Consider the following 22401-nt stretch of genomic DNA (forward strand, 5'->3'; position numbering starts at 1 on the left):
CATCAAAATTAGAAAACAAATTCTCAAAAATAAAAAATAAAAAATAAATTCAAAAGCTCTAAATCTGCAATAGGTAGTGAATTAGTAAATATCATCGATATTCATTGATTTTTTTATATTCATTGATTTTTTCCTATATCTCGTTGATACAGGGTGAATTTTACATTTCACCCCTTTCCATATTGATCCTTGATTTTTCAAATATTAAAATGGAAATATCAACAATTTCGTAAATATTTTAAAATGTAGATATTGTGAACACTGACTTCAATATAAGAGAACAAATTGAGCGAGTTCTCCTTTTATAAGTGTTGGTGTCCTTATGTAATGGGATGTGTTTAAAGGACGTCAAGTTTCACGTCGAAACTTAGTGAATCAAATACAACATATAATGAGTGGAAAAATAAAATAAGATATATAGTGCTTCTCGTAAGGCACCCCGTCAATTCAGAGGATGTGGTTGGAGGATTATACCGATCGAAGACTTGACTACTTTTGTTCTTGATGAAGAGATAGACTTGAGTTATTTGAGCAGGCAGGTGGCCCCTTTAGATATTTTGCTTCATCTTCTTCACATTTACATGTCTGCTTCTTCATTTTTCAATGCTTCCTGGTGAAAAATTTACTCAATTAGGCATTTTTGTACAAAGTCCGAACTAATCACATCGGATGCGGACTATTTAGTAATGAGTACAGTGATTACGAATGCAATTGGAACATGATTCTCTTGAATTACTTGGTGTTCATTTGGATTCAAATACAACTGATATGAAATTTGACGCAACATATTTACTAATATCCTATTCAAATTCTATTGCTTTCTGGCTGCACTGCTCCCATTTCATTGAAGATGTTGCTTGCGTCATCTTCCAATCGGATCGTTGATCTCAGAGAAGATTGTCGCGGATATACGTTGGACGGATTCATTGCTAGCAAAACCTTGCTCGGTACTAACGCCACCGTCATTTAAGAAGGTAACCTCATTGTCAGCATTACTTCCAATGCTTTTTCGATGAAGCTGCAATGCAAGCTCAAGCCCCCTCACAACCTCATTCATCGAGGGTCGTTCGATTCCTTTATCATGAATGCAACTCATAGCAATCTCAATGAACTTATTTAAGCACTCGGGCTCAATCTTACCCTTCAAATTGCGGTCAATGATTTGATCAAGCGTCCCATCTCCATAACAACTCTTTGCCCACTCAGCTAAGTTCTTTCGCCTTGTCTCCACTGTATGCATCAGAGAGGGCCTCCCACACAATACCTCCCACAACACAACACCGAATGAGTACACATCGGACTTCTCAGTCAGCTGCCGTCGTCTGTAGTATTCAGGGTCCAAATAACCGAAACTGCCTTTCACAGCCGTGCTGATGTGGGTCTTGGACATGGTTGTCATGCCCATTTTCGACAATCCAAAATCCGAAACCTTGGCCACCCATTTCTCATCCAACAAGATGTTGGTGCTCTTTACGCACGGTGGATGATGGTGCTCTTGGCCTCACTGTGAAGGTACTGCAACCCACGAGCCGTGCCAATACAGATCAGAAGCCGCTGCTCCCAGGAAAGAGGTGGCTTGTTAGTGTGGTAGAGATGGCTGGCGAGGGTCCCACGTGGCATGTAATCGTATACCAAGATCATCTCGCATTCATCCGTACAATATCCGATCAGAGACACCAGATGGCGGTGGCGGAGTTGGGAGAGCAGCTCGATTTCTGTCTTGAACTCGTGGACTCCCTGTGATGAGTTAGGTTTCAGGCGTTTGATGGCGACATTGGAGGTCGCCACACCGTCACCGATGCATCCTCTGTACACGGTTCCAAAGCCTCCAACTCCTATAATGAACGTGACATTGAAGTTTTCAGTGGCTGCTTTTATATCTGCAAGTGAAAAGTATCGACACAAATAAAGCGGTACAGGGGGCCCCTGGATCTTTGTTGATTTGGTCGTCCCGTTATTGGCGCTCGAGGACTTGGCTTTCCGTCGTTGCATGAAAATGAAGAATCCGAGAACAGAGATCATGACAAGTGTGCCGGAAACTAGACCAGCAGCGATGCCTAGCACATGAGCGGTTGAGGGGCTTTGTGGCTCCACTGGTTCTGATTGAGGTGGGGAGGGGTTCAGTCCGCCGAGATTGCCATTTGAGTCATTCAGTTTGAAGACTTCAAGCCCATTTAAGGTTGCATAACTGTGTAAGTCATATAGTGCGATAGAAAGATTTGTTTTGCCATGCATGCTTTCAGGGCCAACCATTGACACAACGTAGTCTCTGTACACTGGAATCCCATATCCACCACTCCATAAGAAGATGTTGGCTCTTTCTTCAGCTGTTTGGTTGGCTATGTAAATTTGAAAGTCTCCAGAACCGTTCCGGTTGCCTCTATCAGATTGGAACTCACAAAAATGCATCCTAACCAGGTAAGAAAACTTGGAATCTACAGGGAATTCCCAGGTGAGGTTGTACGGCCGTGCACTTGCTTCCGGTCTGCTCCCTGACCGGCCTGTTTGGTAAACTTCCAATGGTGCAGTGTACTCTGGTATTATGGAAAAGTTGAGATTAACAGAAGGGCTTTGTAGTCGACCGCTTGAACGTAAACTTAATGCATCTAAATAACTTTCCTCCTCTGCCACACCATCCCAGTTGCGGTACAATCTGAAGAACAGTCCAGTGTCCGAAATTGGGTCTCCACCGATGTTCAAGCGGTAGACCATCTCTAGAGCAGTGTTGTTTTCTATTCGAAGAAACTTCTTTCCTCTAGTACCAACATAAGAAACCCCACTGGGGCTCTGGGATTCGGTGTAGTAGAGATTGCTTGGCATGTCTACAATCTCAATTCCGTTGATAAATGCGTATGCATCTGGGCTTGCTGCTGGAGTAAATGTGATGTTCAAGCTTTGCTCTTGATCATCAATGTTCAAACAGAACTCTCTGTACAAAGTCTCCTTCCCATACACATCTGCAATGGCTGAAGCGTTGAAATTGTGGAGAAGGGTAAAGCCACCGGCTTTGACAGAAAAGAGCGCTTGGGAGCGGTTGAAGTCGGGATACGAATGATAAACCTAGTTCACATAAAACTCCAAACCCTAAAGAAAGGTCCACGACAGCACCACCAATTCAACCTAACCTTCCAGCTGCAATCCACTTGCTGCACAACCTGACAGAAGACTGCACAACCTGACAGAAGGAATACTTAGCTGCACAACCTGACAGAAGGAATACTTCACATGGTTTCTGCCACCTGTATTATTTATTGCATGCGTGTATTAAACTTGTATATAAACCATGCTGTCAGTACAGCAAGGGTTAAGGACAGTATTATTGTTTATTGCATGCTTGTAAACTTGTATATAAACCATGCTGCCATTGCAGCAGGTATTGAAGTAAGAGAGCTTGATTATTCATCAGCAAAGACGATATTCATCATGGTATCACAGAGCTAACAGTCTAACGACCAAAAGCTTTAATTTTTTATTTTTTTTCTCTTCTCTCTCTCATGGCGTCCAGTTTAAATCCCTCAACTCCCGTTGCTATTCCCTCTCTTCCAAATGCTTCCAACTTTCTGACTATAAAGTTGGATCGTACCAACTATCCCCTATGGCATGCCCAGATGTTGCCCTTGCTTCGAAGTAGGAATCTGGTGTCCTTTGTTGATGGAACCAACCAATGTCCTCCTGCCTTCTTGCAGGATGATGATGGCCAACTCACTGATAAAGTCAATCCTGACTTTGATGCATGGATTCAACACGATGCTATGGTCCTCTCTTAGATCAACAGTTCGGTTCATCCCACCGTTCTTGCCTCTCTTATTAATAAGACAAGTTCTCATTCTGCATGGACTTGTTTACGAGACAGGTATGCTTCTCAATCTACTGGCCGCCTCCTCCAATTGCGTAGTGAGCTTATGAATACCCATCGTGGTGATTCCTCTATTGCTGAGTTTCTTAATCGTATTAATGGTCTTGCTGACACTCTCTCCCTCTCTGGTTCTCCTGTGACTGACTCTGATCTTGTTGCCATTATTTTAAATAATGTTGGGCCTGCTTATGAGAGTACTGTTGCTTCTGCACAAGCAAGGGATGAGGCCATCACTTACAGTGCCTTGGAGGCTCTTCTTCTTGGTGCAGAGAGACGTCAAAAGCTTCATACTGTGTTTGAAAATGGGCCCACTGCCCTTGCTGCTGGACGGGGTAGTTCAGGACCTTCTCGTGGTCGCGGTGCTTTTCGAGGAGGCCGTGGTCACTTCAATGGCGGCCGTGGCCAGTTTCCTCCTCGTCCACAAGGCCAAGAACACCATGCTCCTCCACCCCGACAAACCCATTATGGCATTCTTGGTGCTCCTCCTTCTCCAACCCAATCTGGTGGCCGTATCCAATGCCAAATATGTCGTCGTCACGGCCATTCTGCCATCGATTGTTTCAATCGCCTCAATATGGCTTATGAAGGACGTGTTCCTGCTCCACGTCTCCAAGCTTATGCTGCTGCTGCACCGTCTCCGGCGTCTGCTTCTCCCTCTGGCATTCAAAACTGGCTTTTTGACTCTGGAGCCAATGCACATATCACTCATGATTTGAATCAGGTTTCGAATCCTCGTCCTTACAATGGCACTGACAATGTTAATGGTGTGGTGGATGGATCAGGTTTGCACATTTCTCATGTTGGCACTTCTATTATTCACACACCCAATCACTCCTTTACCCTTCCCAACACCCTTCACTGCCCTAATGCTTCTACTAATGTTATTTCCATCAATCAATTTACCAAAGACAATCATTGTTCACTGACCTTATATCCCAATTCCTACCGTGTTCAGGACCTTCAAACGGGGAAGATGCTTTTGCAAGGCCGGAGTAAAAATGGTTTTTATCCATTTTCAAGTTCTTCTGTGGTCAACAATGGAGTCTCTGCATTTGTCGGTGTTAGAGTGTCGGATGCTACTTGGCATTCTAGGTTGGGTCATCCTGCAATTTATGTTTTACGTAATCTAATTTCCAAAAATATATTACCATTAACTGGTAATGCAACCTACGACTTTTGTTCATCATGTCCCCTCGGCAAAAGTCATAAGTTGCCATTTAATTTATCCTCTTCCCAGTCATCATTTCCTTTGGAATTAATACATTCAGATGTGTGGATTTCTCCTTCTTATTCCATTAATGGTTACAAGTATTATGTTGTTTTTGTGGATGATTTTTCTCGATATGCATGGCTCTATCCTTTAAAGTTAAAATCTGATGTTTATCCAACCTTTGTTAATTTTAAAAAGCTTACAAAAAATATGTTCAACACCAAAATTAAATTTTTTCAATCTGATGGTGGAGGAGAGTTTGTCAATTCTTCTTTTAAACACTTTTTCACTCAACATGGCATTCATCATAGACTCAGTTGTCCTCATCATCCCGAGCAAAACGGTCTCGTGGAACGCAAACATCGTCATCTTGTTGAAATTGGCTTAACTTTACTTGCTCATGCGTCTCTTCCTCACACTTTTTGGGATGACGCTTTTCAAACTGCAAATTATCTCATTAATCGTCTTCCCACCAAAATATTGAATGGCATCTCTCCTTTCCAAAAACTGTTTTCAAAATCACCACAGTATGATTTTCTCAAGGTATTTGGCTGTGCTTGTTTTCCCTATTTACGTCCATACACTGATACTAAACTTAAGTTTCGATCTAAACAATGCATTTTCTTAGGATACTCATTAAATTATCAAGGTTATAAATGTTATGATCCTACCACTGGCAAGTCTTTTCTGTCTCGTCATGTTGTTTTCATGAAAAGAGTTTTCCATATAAAGAACTTGTTCCTCCGACCTTGTCAAACCTTAGTCAGTTGGACCATGTCCTGGATATTGATACCTTCCATTACACCCAACCACATCCGAACCCACGGACCCCTCCTTCCCTTCAAAACCCCATTGTCCCCACCTCTTTCCCTCACCCCCTACCACTACCTACCACGGCTTCCCATACTACCCTTCCCTTATCTATTCCAGCCTCTCATTCTCACTCACCAACTCCGACTACTCACGTGAATATTGAACCTGCCAACATCACTTTTCCTACTGCTCCATCCACTCATCCCATGATCACACGTGGTCAACAAGGAATTCGAAAACCCAATCTAAGATATGCTTGCATCACTAACATTACTAATACTTTGGTTGAGCCCACATGTTTCTCACAGGCCAATAAGTCTACCCAATGGCGCCAAGCAATGGCAGAAGAATTCAACGCTTTACAGCGTACTGGCACTTGGACTTTGGTACCCTACAAGTCTTCTATGAATGTATTACCTAATAAATGGGTGTATCGCATCAAAAAGAAATCTGATGGTTCCATCGAGCGTTTTAAAGCGAGACTAGTTGCCAATGGCTTTCATCAGCAAGAGGGAATTGATTTCTGGGAAACCTTCAGTCCGGTGGTCACACATGCCACAATTCGGCTCATTCTCTCTATTGCTCTTCATTTTCAGTGGCCTATCCGCCAGCTTGATGTTCAAAATGCATTCCTTCATGGCACGTTGAATGAGGAAGTTTATATGCGCCAACCTGCCCGTTTCATTGATCCACAGTTTCCCTCTCATGTGTGTCGACTTAGACGATCCCTATATGGTTTAAAACAAGCACCCCGTGCTTGGTTTCAATGTTTTTCCCAGAAACTCGAAGACTTGGGCTTCACTGCTTCCCAAGCTGACTCGTCTCTCTTCACCTATTTTGACGGCTCAACAATCATTTATCTTCTTATCTATGTGGATGACATATTAATCACGGGGAACAGCAATGCTCACTTGTCTCAGTTTATCACGCAGCTTGGTACTCATTTTGCAATGAAAGATCTTGGGCCCTTACACTACTTCTTGGGGATGGAGGTTTCACGGACGCCTTCTGCTTTCTATCTTACTCAATCCAAGTATATTTTGGAGCTTCTACAGACAACTAATATGGCTGACGCCAAGCCCATCTCAACGCCAGTTCCCAGTGGTAAACGCTTGAGTTTATATGATGGAGAGCCTATCTCAGATGGATCTTCTTTTCGCAGTTTTGTGGGCGCCCTTCAATATCTTCTATTTACACGTCCTGATATTGCTTACGCTGTCAACCAAGTGTGTCAGTTCATGCACTCTCCAACTACTGCACATTGGGCTGCAGTCAAACGCATCTTATGGTATTTGAAAGGCACACATGATCATGGCTTAATTTACAAACCCAGTCCCCTCACTCTAACTGCCTTCGCTGACGCTGACTACGCCGGCGACCCTGATGACCGTCATTCCACTGGAGGTCACTGCATATTTCTTGGAGATAATTTAATTTCTTGGAGTTCGAAAAAGCAACGTGGAGTGTCCCGGTCCAGCACAGAGGCGGAGTATCGTCAACTTGCCTATACTTCTGCCCATCTATCATGGTTTCGAAATCTATTCCGTGATTTATATCTACCATTACAGCCACCTCGTCTCTGGTGTGACAATATCAGCGCCATTGCTGTTGCTTCCAATCCTGTTTATCAAGCTCGCATGCGCCATGTTGAAGTGGATTATCACTACATAAGGGAAAAGGTCATTCGCAAGGAACTAGAGGTTGGTTATGTGGCTACCACAGATCAAATTGCTGATTTTTTAACCAAGGGTTTGTCCTCTGTCCGTTTCCATTATCTTATCTCCAAGCTTCCCGTTCGTCAACGCCCCGTCAGCTTGCGGGGGCGTGATAAACCTCACATAAAACTCCAAACCCTAAAGAAAGGTCCACGACAGCAAGGTCCACGACAGCACCACCAATTCAACCTCAACCTTCCAGCTGCAATCCACTTGCTGCACAACCTGACAGAAGACTGCACAACCTGACAGAAGGAATACTTAGCTGCACAACCTGACAGAAGGAATACTTCACATGGTTTCTGCCACCTGCATTATTTATTGCATGCGTGTATTAAACTTGTATATAAACCATGCTGTCAGTACAGCAAGGGTTAAGGACAGTATTATTGTTTATTGCATGCTTGTAAACTTGTATATAAACCATGCTGCCATTGCAGCAGGTATTGAAGTAAGAGAGCTTGATTATTCATCAGCAAAGACGATATTCATCAACGAAGCTGGATAGAAATACAAGCGGATGAACTTTTGGCCTGTGGTATTAAAGGAAAATCTGTAAGTAAATTCAAAGCGAGAAAGACGTGCCCTGGTGTAAGGAACTTGACTGGCGGAGGAGGAGGACGACAAAGGGGCGTCTTTGGTGATGGATGTGTTACCAGCTTGGCGTTCTTCGGAGGGAGAATATATTGAGTGCCTATCTCCAGTCCAAGATCGATCGTTAAGAATTTGGGGGACGGTATGCCCACATGCAATGGCAATCATAGGCCCACGTGCAATGGTGATCAGATCGCCAGGAGGGTAGGCAGGCGGCGAGTCGTCTCCGGCCACAAGTAGCGTGAGGATCATGTGTAGAAACATGGATGACAAGTAAGGGATGTTCTTCATGAGAGAGAGAGAGAGAGAGAGAGAGAGAGAGAGAGAGAGAGAGAGAGAGAGAGAGGATGAAGCTCAAAAATTGCTTAGAATATGCAAGCTGCTTGGGTTCTTGTTTTTCTTTGTATGAAATGAACCTGTGTGAACAACCAGATTTTTCAGTGTGATCATCACGAGACATACATTATGTGTTTTTATATAAATTATGAGTTATGTACGTTAAAAAGTTAATAACTTAAAAATTAAAATTTTCCACCGTTTGCATAAAAATACGTGATATATTCTTATTTCTGTGACAATTAAAAAAATTTCCAGTGTGAACATGAGATTTTGAGTTTGAAAATATAAATATTTTATCTTTTTTTTTGTCTGATACTACGCGTCAATTTCCTATTGATACGTCAAGATTTTTGACAAATATGAGGGTAGTAATAATTATATTCGGTCGCTTTTGAGTCGGCAGTGTGGACTTGCCGGATATTTAAACTCATTGACTTGCGTTCTTGCAAGACACCCGTCAATTACGTGATCGGTACTCAAAATAAATGTGGCTTCAATCATTAATTATCAAATTTTTATAAACTTAACTTTTTAAAATTTTATTATCATAAACTTAACATATGTTAAATCATAATTGGGATTACATAGAAGCCACATTCATTTTGGAACAATACTTGGCTACTAAAAAATGAGCATGAATTTCTACTCAAAATTTCTCAAAATTGTTCATTATCAATTTATAGAACTTCGTGTTTATAATCAAAATCGTTTATATTATAAATTATCTTATAAAAATCGCCTTTGCCGAAAATCCATTAAAACTAAGATCCACTCATCAAACTGTTTAAAAACAAATGAACAGTATTGGTAAAAGCATTACAAACTGTATATGTATTTGTTATAATCAATTGACTAAACGACCTTAGTTTTAATTTATTTTTTGCAGAAAAGATCTTTACAGTGTGATTAATAGTATGAACGATTTTGATCATAAGCACAAAACTTTATGAGTTAAACACTAAGAGGTTTAAGTAAGAGTTCCTATTTATCTTTAAGTAGTCAAGTATTGTTCTTAATTTTGAATACACAAGATTTGATCTCGTCAATTACTCCTATAAGATTTGTTTAATATATATATATATATTAAATAAAAATAATCCACCCAATTGAGAATATGTATTATACTAATTTTTTTTGTAATATCTTTATGAGTGTTTGGTTTTTATGTTGGTGTAGAGGAGTTTGCAGGGATGGAGTTTTTTATGAGTGTTTCGCTGAGTTTTTATTACAGATGTGCACATGGTGAGGGTAAAAGATTACTTCGAAAATTGAATGGTGGGTTTTGGATGTTGGCCTGAGAACGGCGGTTGGAATTTGGGTGGTCGCTAGAGTGGGTGATCGGAAATTTGGCCGCTACTATTAGCTATCCTTAGCTCCGCGTCACTGTGTGGAGAATTAAGTTTGAAAGATAGCATAGTTTCATGAGTGCTTCCGAATTTGCATCAGTTAGTATCAGATCTAACTGTATGGTGGGATTCTCGTGGAGTCAAATTTTATGACTCACAATAGGTGATCTCGAGACGAACTAGTGGAAGTTCATCGACGTCGTTATCCATATGACGACATGATGAAAAGAGAATGATTCTTCATCTAACCAAATCTCTCGCATTGAAAATCGAAGACAAGTTGTTGTGGATTTTGATGGGAAGGATGCGTTTGTTTACAGTTTGTTACTGACATAGAAACTTTAAACTAAGATGGCGATGACACTTGTTAGAGGACAAGTGTTGGATGCATTTTGATTTTATTGCCACAATGGGCTAAATGGTGTCAATACAAAAATATAAACAAAGATTCTATTAAGTATGAACCATAGTGAGCTCAATGATGCCCCCATATACAACCGTAAGATATTCAATTTATGACAGCACAATGCTTGAGATTTGACGCAAAAGATGTCTCAGATATACATTGGATGGGTTCCCTTTCCGAAGAACTTTGCTCACTACTACTAGTTTAGGCGGTAGTGTCATTGAAGAAGGCCACCTGATTGTCATTTGTGACTATTCCTTTCAAGGCAACTCTGATGACGCTGCAACACAAACTCAAGGGTATTCACAACGTCGTTCATTGACGGCCGTTCGATTCCTTTATCATGTATGCAACTCATAGCAATATCAACGAACACACTCAAGCACTTGAATTCAATCTCACCCTTCAAATTTGGATCAATGATTTGGTCAAGTGTTCCGTCTCCATGACAAGTCCTAGCCCACTCAGCTAAGCTCATTTGCCTTGTCTCCACCGTATGCATTAGAGCGGGTCTCCCACACAAAACCTCAAACAACACAACACCGAATGAGTACACATCTGACTTCACAGTTAGCTGCTGAAGTCGGAAATATTCCGGGTCCAGATACCCGAAACTGCCTTTGACCATCGTTCTCATGTGGGTCTTGGATGCGGTAGTCATTCCCAATTTTGACAAGCCGAAATCCGAAACCTTTGCCACCCATTTCTCATCCAACAAGATGTTGGTGCTCTTCACGTCACGGTGGATGATAGTGCCCTTGGTTCCACAGTGAAGGTAGTGCAGACCACGAGCCGCACCAATACAAATCAGAAGTCGTTGCGCCCAGGAAAGAGGTGGGTTGTTAGTGTGGTAGAGATGGCTGGCGAGGGTCCCACGTGCCATGTAATCGTATACCAAGATCATCTCATCTTCATCCGTACAATATCCAATCAGAGACACCAAATGGCGGTGGCGGAGTTGGGAGAGCAGCTCGATTTCTGTCTTGAACTCGTGTGCCCCTTGTGATGATTCGGGTTTCAACCGTTTGATTGCAACGGTTGTGGTCTCACCATCACCGATGCATCCTTTATACACGTTTCCAAAGCCTCCAACTCCGATAATACACATGTCGTTGAAGTTTTTGGTGGCGGATTTGATCTCTTTCAGTGACAGACAAGGACACAAATCAGACGGTAAAGTTGACCTGCAGGTCATTGTTGACTTGGTCGTCCTGCAATTGGCGCCCGAGGACTTGGCTTTCCTTAGTAGTCGGAAAATCAAGAATCCGAGGATAAAGATCAGGACAAGTATGCCGGAAACTTCACCAGCAACGATTTCAAACACCGTCTTCTTTGACGAATTATTTGGGGGGCTTTGCGACTCCACTGGTTTGGACGGAGCTGGGACATGGTTCGGTCCGCCGAGATTACCATTTGAATCATTCAGTTTGAAGATTTCGAGCCCATTCAATAATATTCCTTTGTTGTACTTGTCCTTCAGTGCGATAGAAAGATTTGTTTTCTTCCCCATGATTTCAGGGCCAACCATTGACACAACGTAATCTTTGTACACAGGAATCCCACGGCCATGGCCTCGATCACAGGTCCAGAAGAAGATGTCTGCTCTTTCTTCAACTGTTTGCTTGTCTATGTAAATTTGAAACTCTTCTCCGGGTTCGTGCCAACTACAAAAATGCAATCTAATAAGGTAAGAAAACTTGGAATCTACAGGGAAGTCCCAGGTGAGGTTGTACCCAATGTTCCAGGTTGGTTCCGATTCCGCGCTAATCGACAGGCCTGTTTGGTAAACTTGTTCTGGCGCCGCATATGCTGGTATTACTGCAAAGTCAGGTTGACTACCGAATTCTTGTAGGTGACTGCTTACACTTCTTAGCGGCTGTAAATAATTTATCTCCACTTCCAAACCATCCCAGCGGCGGTACATGCCAGTGTCTTGAGTGAATAAGATTTGTGGTCCACCGATGTTTATTCGGTAGAGCATCTCTAGGGCAGTGTTGTTCTCTATGCGAAACTCGTTTTCTTCGGTGCATACTTTCTTGTTGTGCCTATTGGAGCTTGGGGCAGGAGTGTAGTAAAGATTGCTCGGCATGGATACAATTTCGATTCCGTTGATAAAGGCATACGCATCTGGACTTGCTGCCATGCTTGGAGCAAATGTGATGTTCAGGCTCTTTGTGTCTTCAACGTTCAAACAGAACTCTCTGTACAAAGTGTCAACCCCATTAGCATCTGTGACTGAAGCATTGAAGTCGTGGAGAAGGGTAAAGCCACCGGCTTTGACAGAGAATAGTGCTTTGGAGCGTTCGAAGCTAGGGCCATAAGAAACCGAGCGGAAATACAACCGGACGAACTTTTGGCCGGCAGTTTTGAAGGAAAATCTGTAAGTAAATTCAGAGTGAGAAAGCCGTGCCCAGGTATAAGGTACTTTGATGAAGGAGGAGGTGGACGATGGAGGGGCTTCTCTGACAGTGGATTTGCTAGCAGCTTGGTGTTCTTCTAAGGGGGAGTATATCGAGTACATATCTCCAGTCCAATATTGCTTATCTTGCATTAGAGCAACTCCAGCGGATGCTGGTTGCTCGGGCGACAGGGGAGGAGAAAGGGCCTGAGGGCCGGTGGGAGCAGCTCCAGCGAGGAAGGGCCCGAGTGAGGGTGGGAGGCCGAGCGAAGGGGGGTGGGAAGTCGACGGGCCTGTGGCTCGAGGGCTTTGTAATATTTTATTTTATTTTTGTGTCAGAGAGTCAGAGAGACAGAGAGAGACAGAGAGAGAGGGAAGTTTTTTTTATTATTTAAACAAACAAAACAATTATTATTTTAATTGCTTATTGCGAAAATTTCAAGGGTGGAGATGTAAATGGTAATTACTGTTTATTAATGGTAGTTACTATTTATTTATGGCAGTTACTGTTTAATAGGGTGGATTGAATAGTAAATTGCCAGGGAGAAGGGCTCCATGGGTGTAATTGCTCTTAGGGGCCCGCATGCAACAGTGATAAAGTCGACTGGAGTGTATACAGGCGGCAAGTCGTCTTGGGCCACGAGCAAGGTAGGGATCATGAGTAGAAACAGTGGTGAGAGGTGAAGACGAGGCGAACACTGTTTTAAGGTTGTATAAACGTGTTTGCTGCTTGTAATAACGTTCTTCATGATATATATATATATATATATATATATATATATATATATATATATATATATAGAGAGAGAGAGAGAGAGAGAGAGAGAGAGAGAGATGAAATGGATGAGGTGAGGGTGAGGGGTTGAACTAATGGCGATGGAGGATGAAGCTCGAAAATTGGTTATAATACGTAAGCTGGTTTGGTTCTTGTCCTGTTTTTCGTTATCAACTGTGTGTGAACATGAGAAATATTCTTGTTTCTCTTTTGTCATAATTAACTTTGAAGAAACTAAAAAAAAAAAAAAAAAGTTTGAAGAAACTTCCTGGAAATTAATCAAAATAATTTTCTTTATCTTTTATTTAACATTTTTCTTCCTCCGATAAGTCAAGATTTTTCACAAACATAGTATTATTTCCAATTATTGATTATTTTTAAATGAAATTCCTGCTTTACACTAAGTTAATGAAAAAGTTAACAGAGATAATGAAACGGACTTTTAGTGAAACATAACATTAAACTTAATTCAAAGACATGAGAAATTATTATTAGCGTTCGGGAACCGAAACAAAACTTGCGATACAATACTAGCGACCACTGCTGTAATTTAATCTAATATTAATGGAAACTTTAACGAAAAATCATATTTTTACATTAAAAAGTCAATCATGGTACTATTTACTTTACCCTTTATTTTGTCCTTATCGTTAAAACTCAAAGTTTTCAAACCCTTTTCATTAGTTTTCTAATATTAATTACCTTGAGTTGGATGGGTTGAAATCTTCTGCACCCAAAAGCCTCCGTGGCTCCCCTGTGGCCTCTCTCAGGATCAAGGAAGAAAATATCGGTAATATCGGAAATATCGGTAGTCCGAAAACACGGAAATATCGATGGAAATATCGGGATAATATCGATATCCATAAAATTTACATGGAAACCACGGAAATTGTAAGAAAAACTTGGAAATTTTTATTGAAATTTTGCATGATGTTTATTTAGTCAATTATCTATTAGTTTATCACAAAAAATTGGAAGGAAATGCATTGCATAATGGATTTAACATTATCAAGTTGATTATATAGCGAGCTGACAAACATTGTGAGTGTAGAAAATATGTAGTAATTAATGAAAGAAGTCTAAACACACCATAATCATTTATATATAATGAATTAGTACAATATTTTACACTTTATACATTGCATGGTAAGATACATGAGTGACTTAATACCACATAGAGTTCCCATGAGGTTCAAAATTTTCACTATCTTCATCATCTCTATGTGCAGAGTGAGTGTATTTTGAAGAGTAGTTAGCAACCATGACAATGGTTTTCAAGAACCACAACCCAAAAGTCAATAGGAAACCGAATACTTCGGTATTTTTCGGGATTACCAAACAAATGGGATTTGGAAACCAATCCCATATCGAAAATTTCAGTATTTTTCGGGATGGGATTCCCGAACTTCAGGATGGTTTTGGTTTGAGATTTTTCGGTTTGGGTTTGGGACTTTTCAGTTTGGTTTGGGATTTTCCGGAATCTTTTCCAGCCCTACCATGTAAGTGACCAAATAAAAAATAGAAAAATTAAAAACCACATATCATTGACTAAGTATTTAATTGACACAATTTAAAATATAATACCACAAAAAATTTGGAATATGTGCAAATTTGTTTCTTGTAAAAAGAATTCAAAACAAAACCATATATATAAATATTATAGCATATTATCACAACAACATAAGTGGTATAGTGGTTAAGAATCTCTCCCACCGAACGCCGACCACCACCAAAGCATCCCACAACCATCCCTCTCGGCCTCTTGATTAAGAATCTCGCTGTATGTTTCCAGATCCCCGATACTACAAACCTACTTCACAGAGACCCGCCATATCCGTGAGGTCCGCGGCTACCAGTCGGCGTTAAGAGAAATCGAAGCCCTCCGCCGCCATTGATTGGGCTTTTCCCAGTATATCCTTTCGAGCTTTAATCTTTGTACAATTACAAAACCACCACTCGGAAGAAGAAGACTTTTGGTGTTGGGAGGATAATGAGGACGGTGGCGACAACCGTCCGATGCTTGGAAGCCATGTGCTATAAATTTGGAATTTGAAAGGAAAGCTGTGGTAGATAGGTTGTAGGGGTGAAGATGGCAGGGAAGGGAGGAAGGAGTTGGCGCTATGGTTTCTATGGGTTGAGAGGTAGAAGAGGGTGAGATTGAGAGAGCTGAGAGCGCGATGGAGATGGATCCGTTTATTTATTTATTTTTAATCTTTTTCTGAGTTAACAGTGTTAAACTAGAGTTAGTAGTTGACAGGTGTCAAGCTCTAAGAAAGGCCACAGGTATGTCACAGAGGCTTTGGGTGCAGAAGATTTCAACTCGAGTTGGATAGGGTATGATAGAAGTGAATATAGGTTCAATTTATTTGCCAAATGTACATTAGTGACATGTATTATTTCCATGTCAGCAATTTTTTTAAGAGAAACAATACTTTCAAGAAGATTGAAGATAATGAAGAGTTTGTGGCTGCTTGGGATATAGATAGACCTGGCATTTTGAACCCGATCCGACCCAACCCGTTAATATTAATATTTTGGTGGATGCTTAACGGGTGAACCCGTTAAATAACGGGTCACTTTGGGTCAACTCGTTAGACCCGTTAACACCCCTTAGTTGATGATATTTTAGTAATTTCAATAAAATCTTAACAACAAAATATAAACTCTATACAAAAAAATAATAATAATAATTGTTAACAGATGAAACGGGTTGGTTTCGGGTGACCCGTTAACTTAACGGGTTGGGTTGAACCAGATCCAACCCCAATAAACCCGACCCGTTTACAGGTCTAGATATAGACATGAAGGTTAGAGGTATTGGAATAATAATTTGAGACGGAAACGGAGAATTTGTGGCTGCTTCTATTTCTGCGGTGGTGAACGCTTTTTCTCCTTTGTTCGTGGAGGCGACTGTGGCTAGCAAGGGTTTGGCAAATACAATTGGCTTTGTTTTGTTGCATGAGTACAATAATTGTGATTTTTTCGTTGCATGCAAATCGTGAAGTATTTCGATTTGTCTGTTCAAAGTCGTCATGAAAAAAAAAAAAGTTAACAAAGAAATGAAAAGGACTTGCGTTGATGCATCACTAGAGCAGTTTCCATTCTTTTTCCTGCCACTCATATTGGATGTATATCTTCTTATTATTTGCTATCGAGAGAGTGTGATCGAGATACGTCCCGAGCGATGAATAATCAACATGAATCATGATGAAGTTAGTCGCTGACGTTGACATCTACCTAAAATTATTTGGTTGTTGAAATGAAAAAATAACAATAGATACTGTTTATAAAAAAAAATTTAAAAAAATTGACTACGATAGAAAATTTTTGAAACTACGGATAGAAAAATTTTCAAATTACGGATAGAAATTTTTTCAAACTATGGTTGCTAAAATCGAAAGACACGAACGATAGGGGTAGAATGAAAAATGTCTAAAAGCATCCTTGTTTTTATACCATATAATAGAAAATGTGCACGCGCAAATGTATTAGTCGCAACATGCATGAATAGTTTTCACACAAAGCAATTAAAAAAACAACATAGTACATAAGAACCAATGAAGTCAAACTTTGCTTCCTATATATGGATATGCATGACATAACAAACATTCATTTGTAGATCGTATTGTGTCAATAACATAGTTTCAATTAATTAGCCTACTACGTGGAGGAAAAACACAGAAAAAGAGAAAGTAGAAAAGTAGAAGGCATAATAAGTAGAAAAGTAGAAGGCATAATACCTGAGCATCTAGTATGAATAGTAAGTTTTTGAAAAAATTGCTAAACCATCTTACAAATTTAGTCGTTAAACATTATACTATAACCCAAGACAAAGATATAGTTTGTTTACAAAATTAGGGAGCTATCATGTCCATTTATGCTTCTATTTATTAATTCTAAGATGTTTTTTTAGTTGTTTTGGATCTGCATTCATTTCTTGGAAGACCACATTAAGAAGAAGCATTTTGTCAATTGATGCCTTATGGAAAATTTTCGATATTTAATCCTTCTTTTGTTTTAGCTCCGTGTTAGCCCATGGCATATTTTGCTTTGCTTTCTAGTTATTCGATGTGCCATCAAATTTGAATATCTTTATGCGGAAATAATTCATGGTTGTTGCGGATTATAGCAGCACTTTGTTTTGATTTGTAAACAAGCTATATATTTGTCTTGGGTTATAGTACAACATTTAACGACTAAATTTGTAAGACTGTTTAGCAATTTTTTCAAAAACTTACCATTCATGCCAGGTGCTCAGGTATTATGCCTTCTACTTTTCTACTCTCTCTTTTCTATGTTTTTCCTCCATGTAGTAGACTAATTAATTGAAACTATATTATTGATGACACAATACGATCTACAAATGAATGTTTCTTATGGCATGCATATCCATGTATAGGAAGCAAAGTTTGACTTCATTGATTCTTAGGTACCACGTTGTTTTTTTAGTTGCAAGTTTAATTCCAACGAAACAAATATGCATGTAAAATAAAAGGCATCAACACAACATGTACTGCTTTACAATCATCTCGAGTTACTGACACAACCAAATTCAACCGCACCCCAAATTAGATCAATAGAAATAGAAACAGGAGAAAACCCAAATGCAATAGGAGAGAAAAAGACGAGAGAGAATGTTTCATTTTCTTTGTAATTTGACCAATTGTAGTTTCAATCAAACTAACAGAACATATACGTCGTTCTCAATAATTGAGATATCTTTACAACATATTGATTCTTAGTTATAATAGCTATCATGGTTGCATGGTATTAATCTTCCACACAAAAAAAGCTAAGTGCTTCCCACCTTAGGAAATTGTTAAAACACCTATCAAACTAATTGATTGGAAACAGCATGGTGCTTCCCAATCTAAAGGGTTATTGACAATAAAGCAGCAGATTAGTGAACAATTAATTATGATTTGTTTTGGGTCCAAATAAACCTTGTTAGGTGATGGTGAATCAATATGAAAGTAAATGATGCTGATTTCAAAATGGATACTGAAGAGCTATTCATTGAACGAAGTAACTATTAAATCTGTTAAATTACAGTAGAAGAAGTCTAATATATACAGAAAGCCACATAAGAAAATATATACCAACAGAAAAGTGGGCTAATCCAACCAGTCACCAAAGGACATTGTCACCTGAGCAATTGTCGGACTATATCTTTGATGAAACAACAAACTGCTGAGGAAAATGATCATTACCCAAAATTCCATTCTGAACAAATATATGGACCAATCTGAAGATGAATATAAAGCCCTGCCTTGTAAACCATCTTTGAGCCAACCAATTACACAAATCTAAATAAGAGATGGCAGAAAAGGAATATGAAAAAAAAAATGTGGGTATGAGTTATGCATCTTGCTTGAATGCTATCTATCAATGGTAATTCCCAAAATCCAAACAAACACCGAATCAAAACGCCAAAGCCAAACAGGGCAACTACATATGTATTAAGTTCTTAATACTAAAATTTAGCAAAATTTAGCATCTTCCATCTTCACCATAACAGGTGGACTCAACTACACCCTAGCTGAACCAAACCAAAATCAAGATTACTAAAGTTAATTCCAACCGTTAATTTCTATAAAATCATACCTCAAAAGTTAAAACAAAACAAAATTGAAGGGTTTTACATGGATTTGTGAATGCAAGAATTTGAATTTCCATAAATCCACCACTTTAAAAACCCCAAAATCCGGAGATTTATACCCAAAAAATAAAGAAAACTTCCAAGACATAAAACCCTAAAAACCAAAAACCCAAAAATCTGCCCTCCCTGAGGAACCATCCGAGATTCAAAACAGAGAAATCACACAAAAGGGATTGGAGATCATCAAATACCGACTTGGAAGAGGCAACCTTCGGGTGAGAATGGTGATATTAATATAGAAGATAAGGAAAATAAAAATGTAGTGTGTAATGACACGCCAATTACATGACCAGACACTCCCCCCGTGCCAAAGCAAGTAAAAGTGAAACCATAATATAGGTTTCTTTGTGAAGAGAACTTGTATAAAGAAAGGTAATCACTTCAAAACTTATTTCCATTGATAAACATCAACGTAAATTTTGCATGAGACATATTTCCAGTCTATTTAGAATGACACCAAGAGATTTACTCCATACAATTTACAGCCAAACATATAGCCTAAAGATACAGAAAACATCTGTGTTTCTCATTCTGACTTGGATAAATGGCCTAAACTATGAGAAATTATCAAATTTTCTTTTGAGTTTTTTATATTTTTTAATAGGGCAGGAGTTTTGCTGGATGGAACCCATTTCATCAAGTTCTAATTATAATTGTTCACAGTGCAGTGGAGTTTGATATATAACTATTAAAACTCACATAAAATTAGGTATCCATGTAAAGAGTTCACGTTTGCAGAAGCAGAGCCTAAAAAATAACTAACCTCGTCAACAACATTATATTGTTATCCTGAGGCGCCCAGCTAATCCTTGCAGGCGGGTCTTGTTGCAGCCTCTTGAAGTCTCTCATCAGCCTCATCCTTGTAGGAGTTGACATAGCTAATTTGCTACCACCTATATATCATCAAACCAATTTAATAAACCGCATTTTAAGATTAACTATGCATTGAGCGCAAATCAATTTCATATTTTTTTCCAATACCCACCAAAAAAACTACTTGTCTACACCAAATTGCATACAAAAGATATTGGGGCAACTCAGATTGCGCAACGAAAACACATAGTTACCAATACAAATACTTCAAACTACGACGTAGATAGCTTTCGCTGGGCTACATGTAAACAAATTCAAAGCTCAAGACCTGAAATTGAGCTCAAAAACTGGAAATCTCACTTCAATAAAGCAGTTTTTCAGATGTTTACAGCTTAAATATGCATGATAACAAAAAAAAAAAAAGCATCCTTTCTTGACTAATCGGACACTAATAGAAAAACCCTAATTCATATTATTCAGATTACAAATACACAGGCGACCAAATAGCTAATAAAGCTGGACAATTTGACCCCAATCCAATACAAAAATTGTTCTGGTTATACATGCGATACCCGCCTAAAATATCAACAATTCCAAATTAAAATGGAAAATGAAATGAAGCAACATAGATTGAATACAATTTGGGGAAAATTATCTCACATGGAGCTCCGAATCTCCAAGAGGTCCCGATCTGAGCAGGGTCCGAATTGGGCTGAAGCCATTAGGTTTGGGGGGAGAGGAACACGGATCTACCGTGAGAGAGAGAGAGAGCATGCATTGTCCTTTTCTTCTATCCAGCCACTGGACCGCAATTCCTTCACAAAAAATTATTTGCATGTGTTAGTTTTTCAAGTTCTAGTCTAGCAATCGACTAAAGAACACCATAATCGAAAACTTTGATGGGGTTTACCTTTGGATTCTTCAGCTTTCATATGGACCTTTTGGTCCTCCGCCTTCGCCATTTCCTCCTCATCGCCTAATTCCTCATCATCTAAACGCCAACACTGCCTCTAGAAGAGCTTTACCAATAACCAAGTTAATAAGCATAAGTTCAAACATTAAACGAATATAAAATGATATATGTACAAAAAAAATGTTCCATTTTTACATGAACAACTAAGCAAAAGCATTCTTACAACTAAGCATAAATTTTGAGGACAAACCTAAACCAGATGCTTTTATCGTTAACACGAATAACCATCTATATGAATACTAATTGCATACTCCCTCAAGGTCCTATGGATAACTATGAATGTTTTCAAATTCAACTGCCAATGACAAACACAAAAATAATACAAACAAAGTTTAACATGAATCAAAACATATGTATACGAAATGGTAAGCATATTAATCCATAAGATATTGATGATTCACATACAGCCAATAAGAAAAGTATCATGTAAGTGTTGCATCGTCCCTTGTAAACTCAGACAACATTGAACTGGACCAGTAGATGACCACTGATTTCACTTCAGAATAGTTAAAAATAAATACACTTATTTTTCTGAGTAATTATGCAATCAAACTCCTCTTTACTCTCTTGCTTGTCCATGGTATCACAAAATGGAGCACCAAGGTCTACTTAACCAATGAGGTTGCACGCACAGATCCTCACACATGTGGGGAACGACTCTGTTGTGTAAATCAACACATTGTATGCAGTGAGACAGTAGGGAAAAAAAAAAGATTACCTAGGTTCTTAGATGTTTAAAGCTAATAAGCAAGCAAGAAATTGATATTTCAAAATCCCATGGCTTTAGGCAAGTACTTACTAAATCTGACAGCAAGACTCTGTTCTTCCTCCCCAACTCCTTCATAACTCCCAGAAGAGAAATTTTCCTGCGGCCTCTTTCCAGTGGCTGCAAACAAAATATCAAATTTAAAAATGAAATCCAAAAACAGAGCAAACAGGCTGGGTCACTCTCGAGTTTGGGTGCAGAGCTTATCCCTAACCTTCTCACCAGAAAAGAACATGAAAAAAATTAATCGGAGTTTTCAAAAAATGCAATACCTGATTACCTGCTATTGGAAACAAATAATTAATATACAGGGAGTTTTATAGAAAATTACAAAATAATTCAATTGCAAGCAATTTAATCGAAATTTGCAGAGGAAAAAAAAACTCAAAATATTAGTAAAATTAAGAACAAAATTAACTAAACACAGAACCAAAATTAATAGAAATAAATTACTGAAATTAAAACCCAAATTCCAGAAATGAAGAAAAATGGAACCCCAATATGGAAATTGAAGCTTTACCTGTAGATCGACAACAGCAAACAGAATCCAACAGCAGGTACCTCAAGAGTGAAAGAGACAGAGCTGAAGATGAGTTAGACAACGACATGCATCTCACCATTGATTCGAGTTCTGGTAAGGAGTGCGATGGAGAGGAGAAGGCGAGGTGTGCGACAATCACTTTGAGACAACACTAAGCCCGCCATTGCTATCTCGGCAGCATCTTGAACGGGAAGAAT

At 39.3% G+C, this 22401-nt stretch overlaps 1 protein-coding gene and 1 pseudogene across 1 annotated transcript; both read right to left on the bottom strand.

Annotated features, from left to right (window-relative positions):
- Positions 1-706: 706 nt before the first annotated feature.
- On the bottom strand, positions 707-13166 carry LOC139193650 (uncharacterized; annotated as a pseudogene).
- Positions 13167-18439: 5273 nt separating this feature from the next.
- Positions 18440-21878, bottom strand: LOC139193745 (uncharacterized). Its single transcript, XM_070817366.1, has 5 exons — positions 21697-21878; positions 20835-20934; positions 20585-20739; positions 19875-20004; positions 18440-18758 (listed from the first exon to the last, which is right to left on the bottom strand). The coding sequence occupies exons 1-4, from the start codon at positions 21739-21741 to the stop codon at positions 19990-19992; spliced, it is 315 nt and encodes a 104-aa protein (XP_070673467.1). The 5' UTR covers positions 21742-21878; the 3' UTR covers positions 18440-18758; positions 19875-19989.
- Between the last annotated feature and the right edge of the window lie 523 nt (positions 21879-22401).

This window comes from Malus domestica, chromosome 17, assembly GCF_042453785.1.
Source record: "Malus domestica chromosome 17, GDT2T_hap1".
NCBI classification, from domain to species: Eukaryota; Viridiplantae; Streptophyta; class Magnoliopsida; order Rosales; family Rosaceae; genus Malus; species Malus domestica.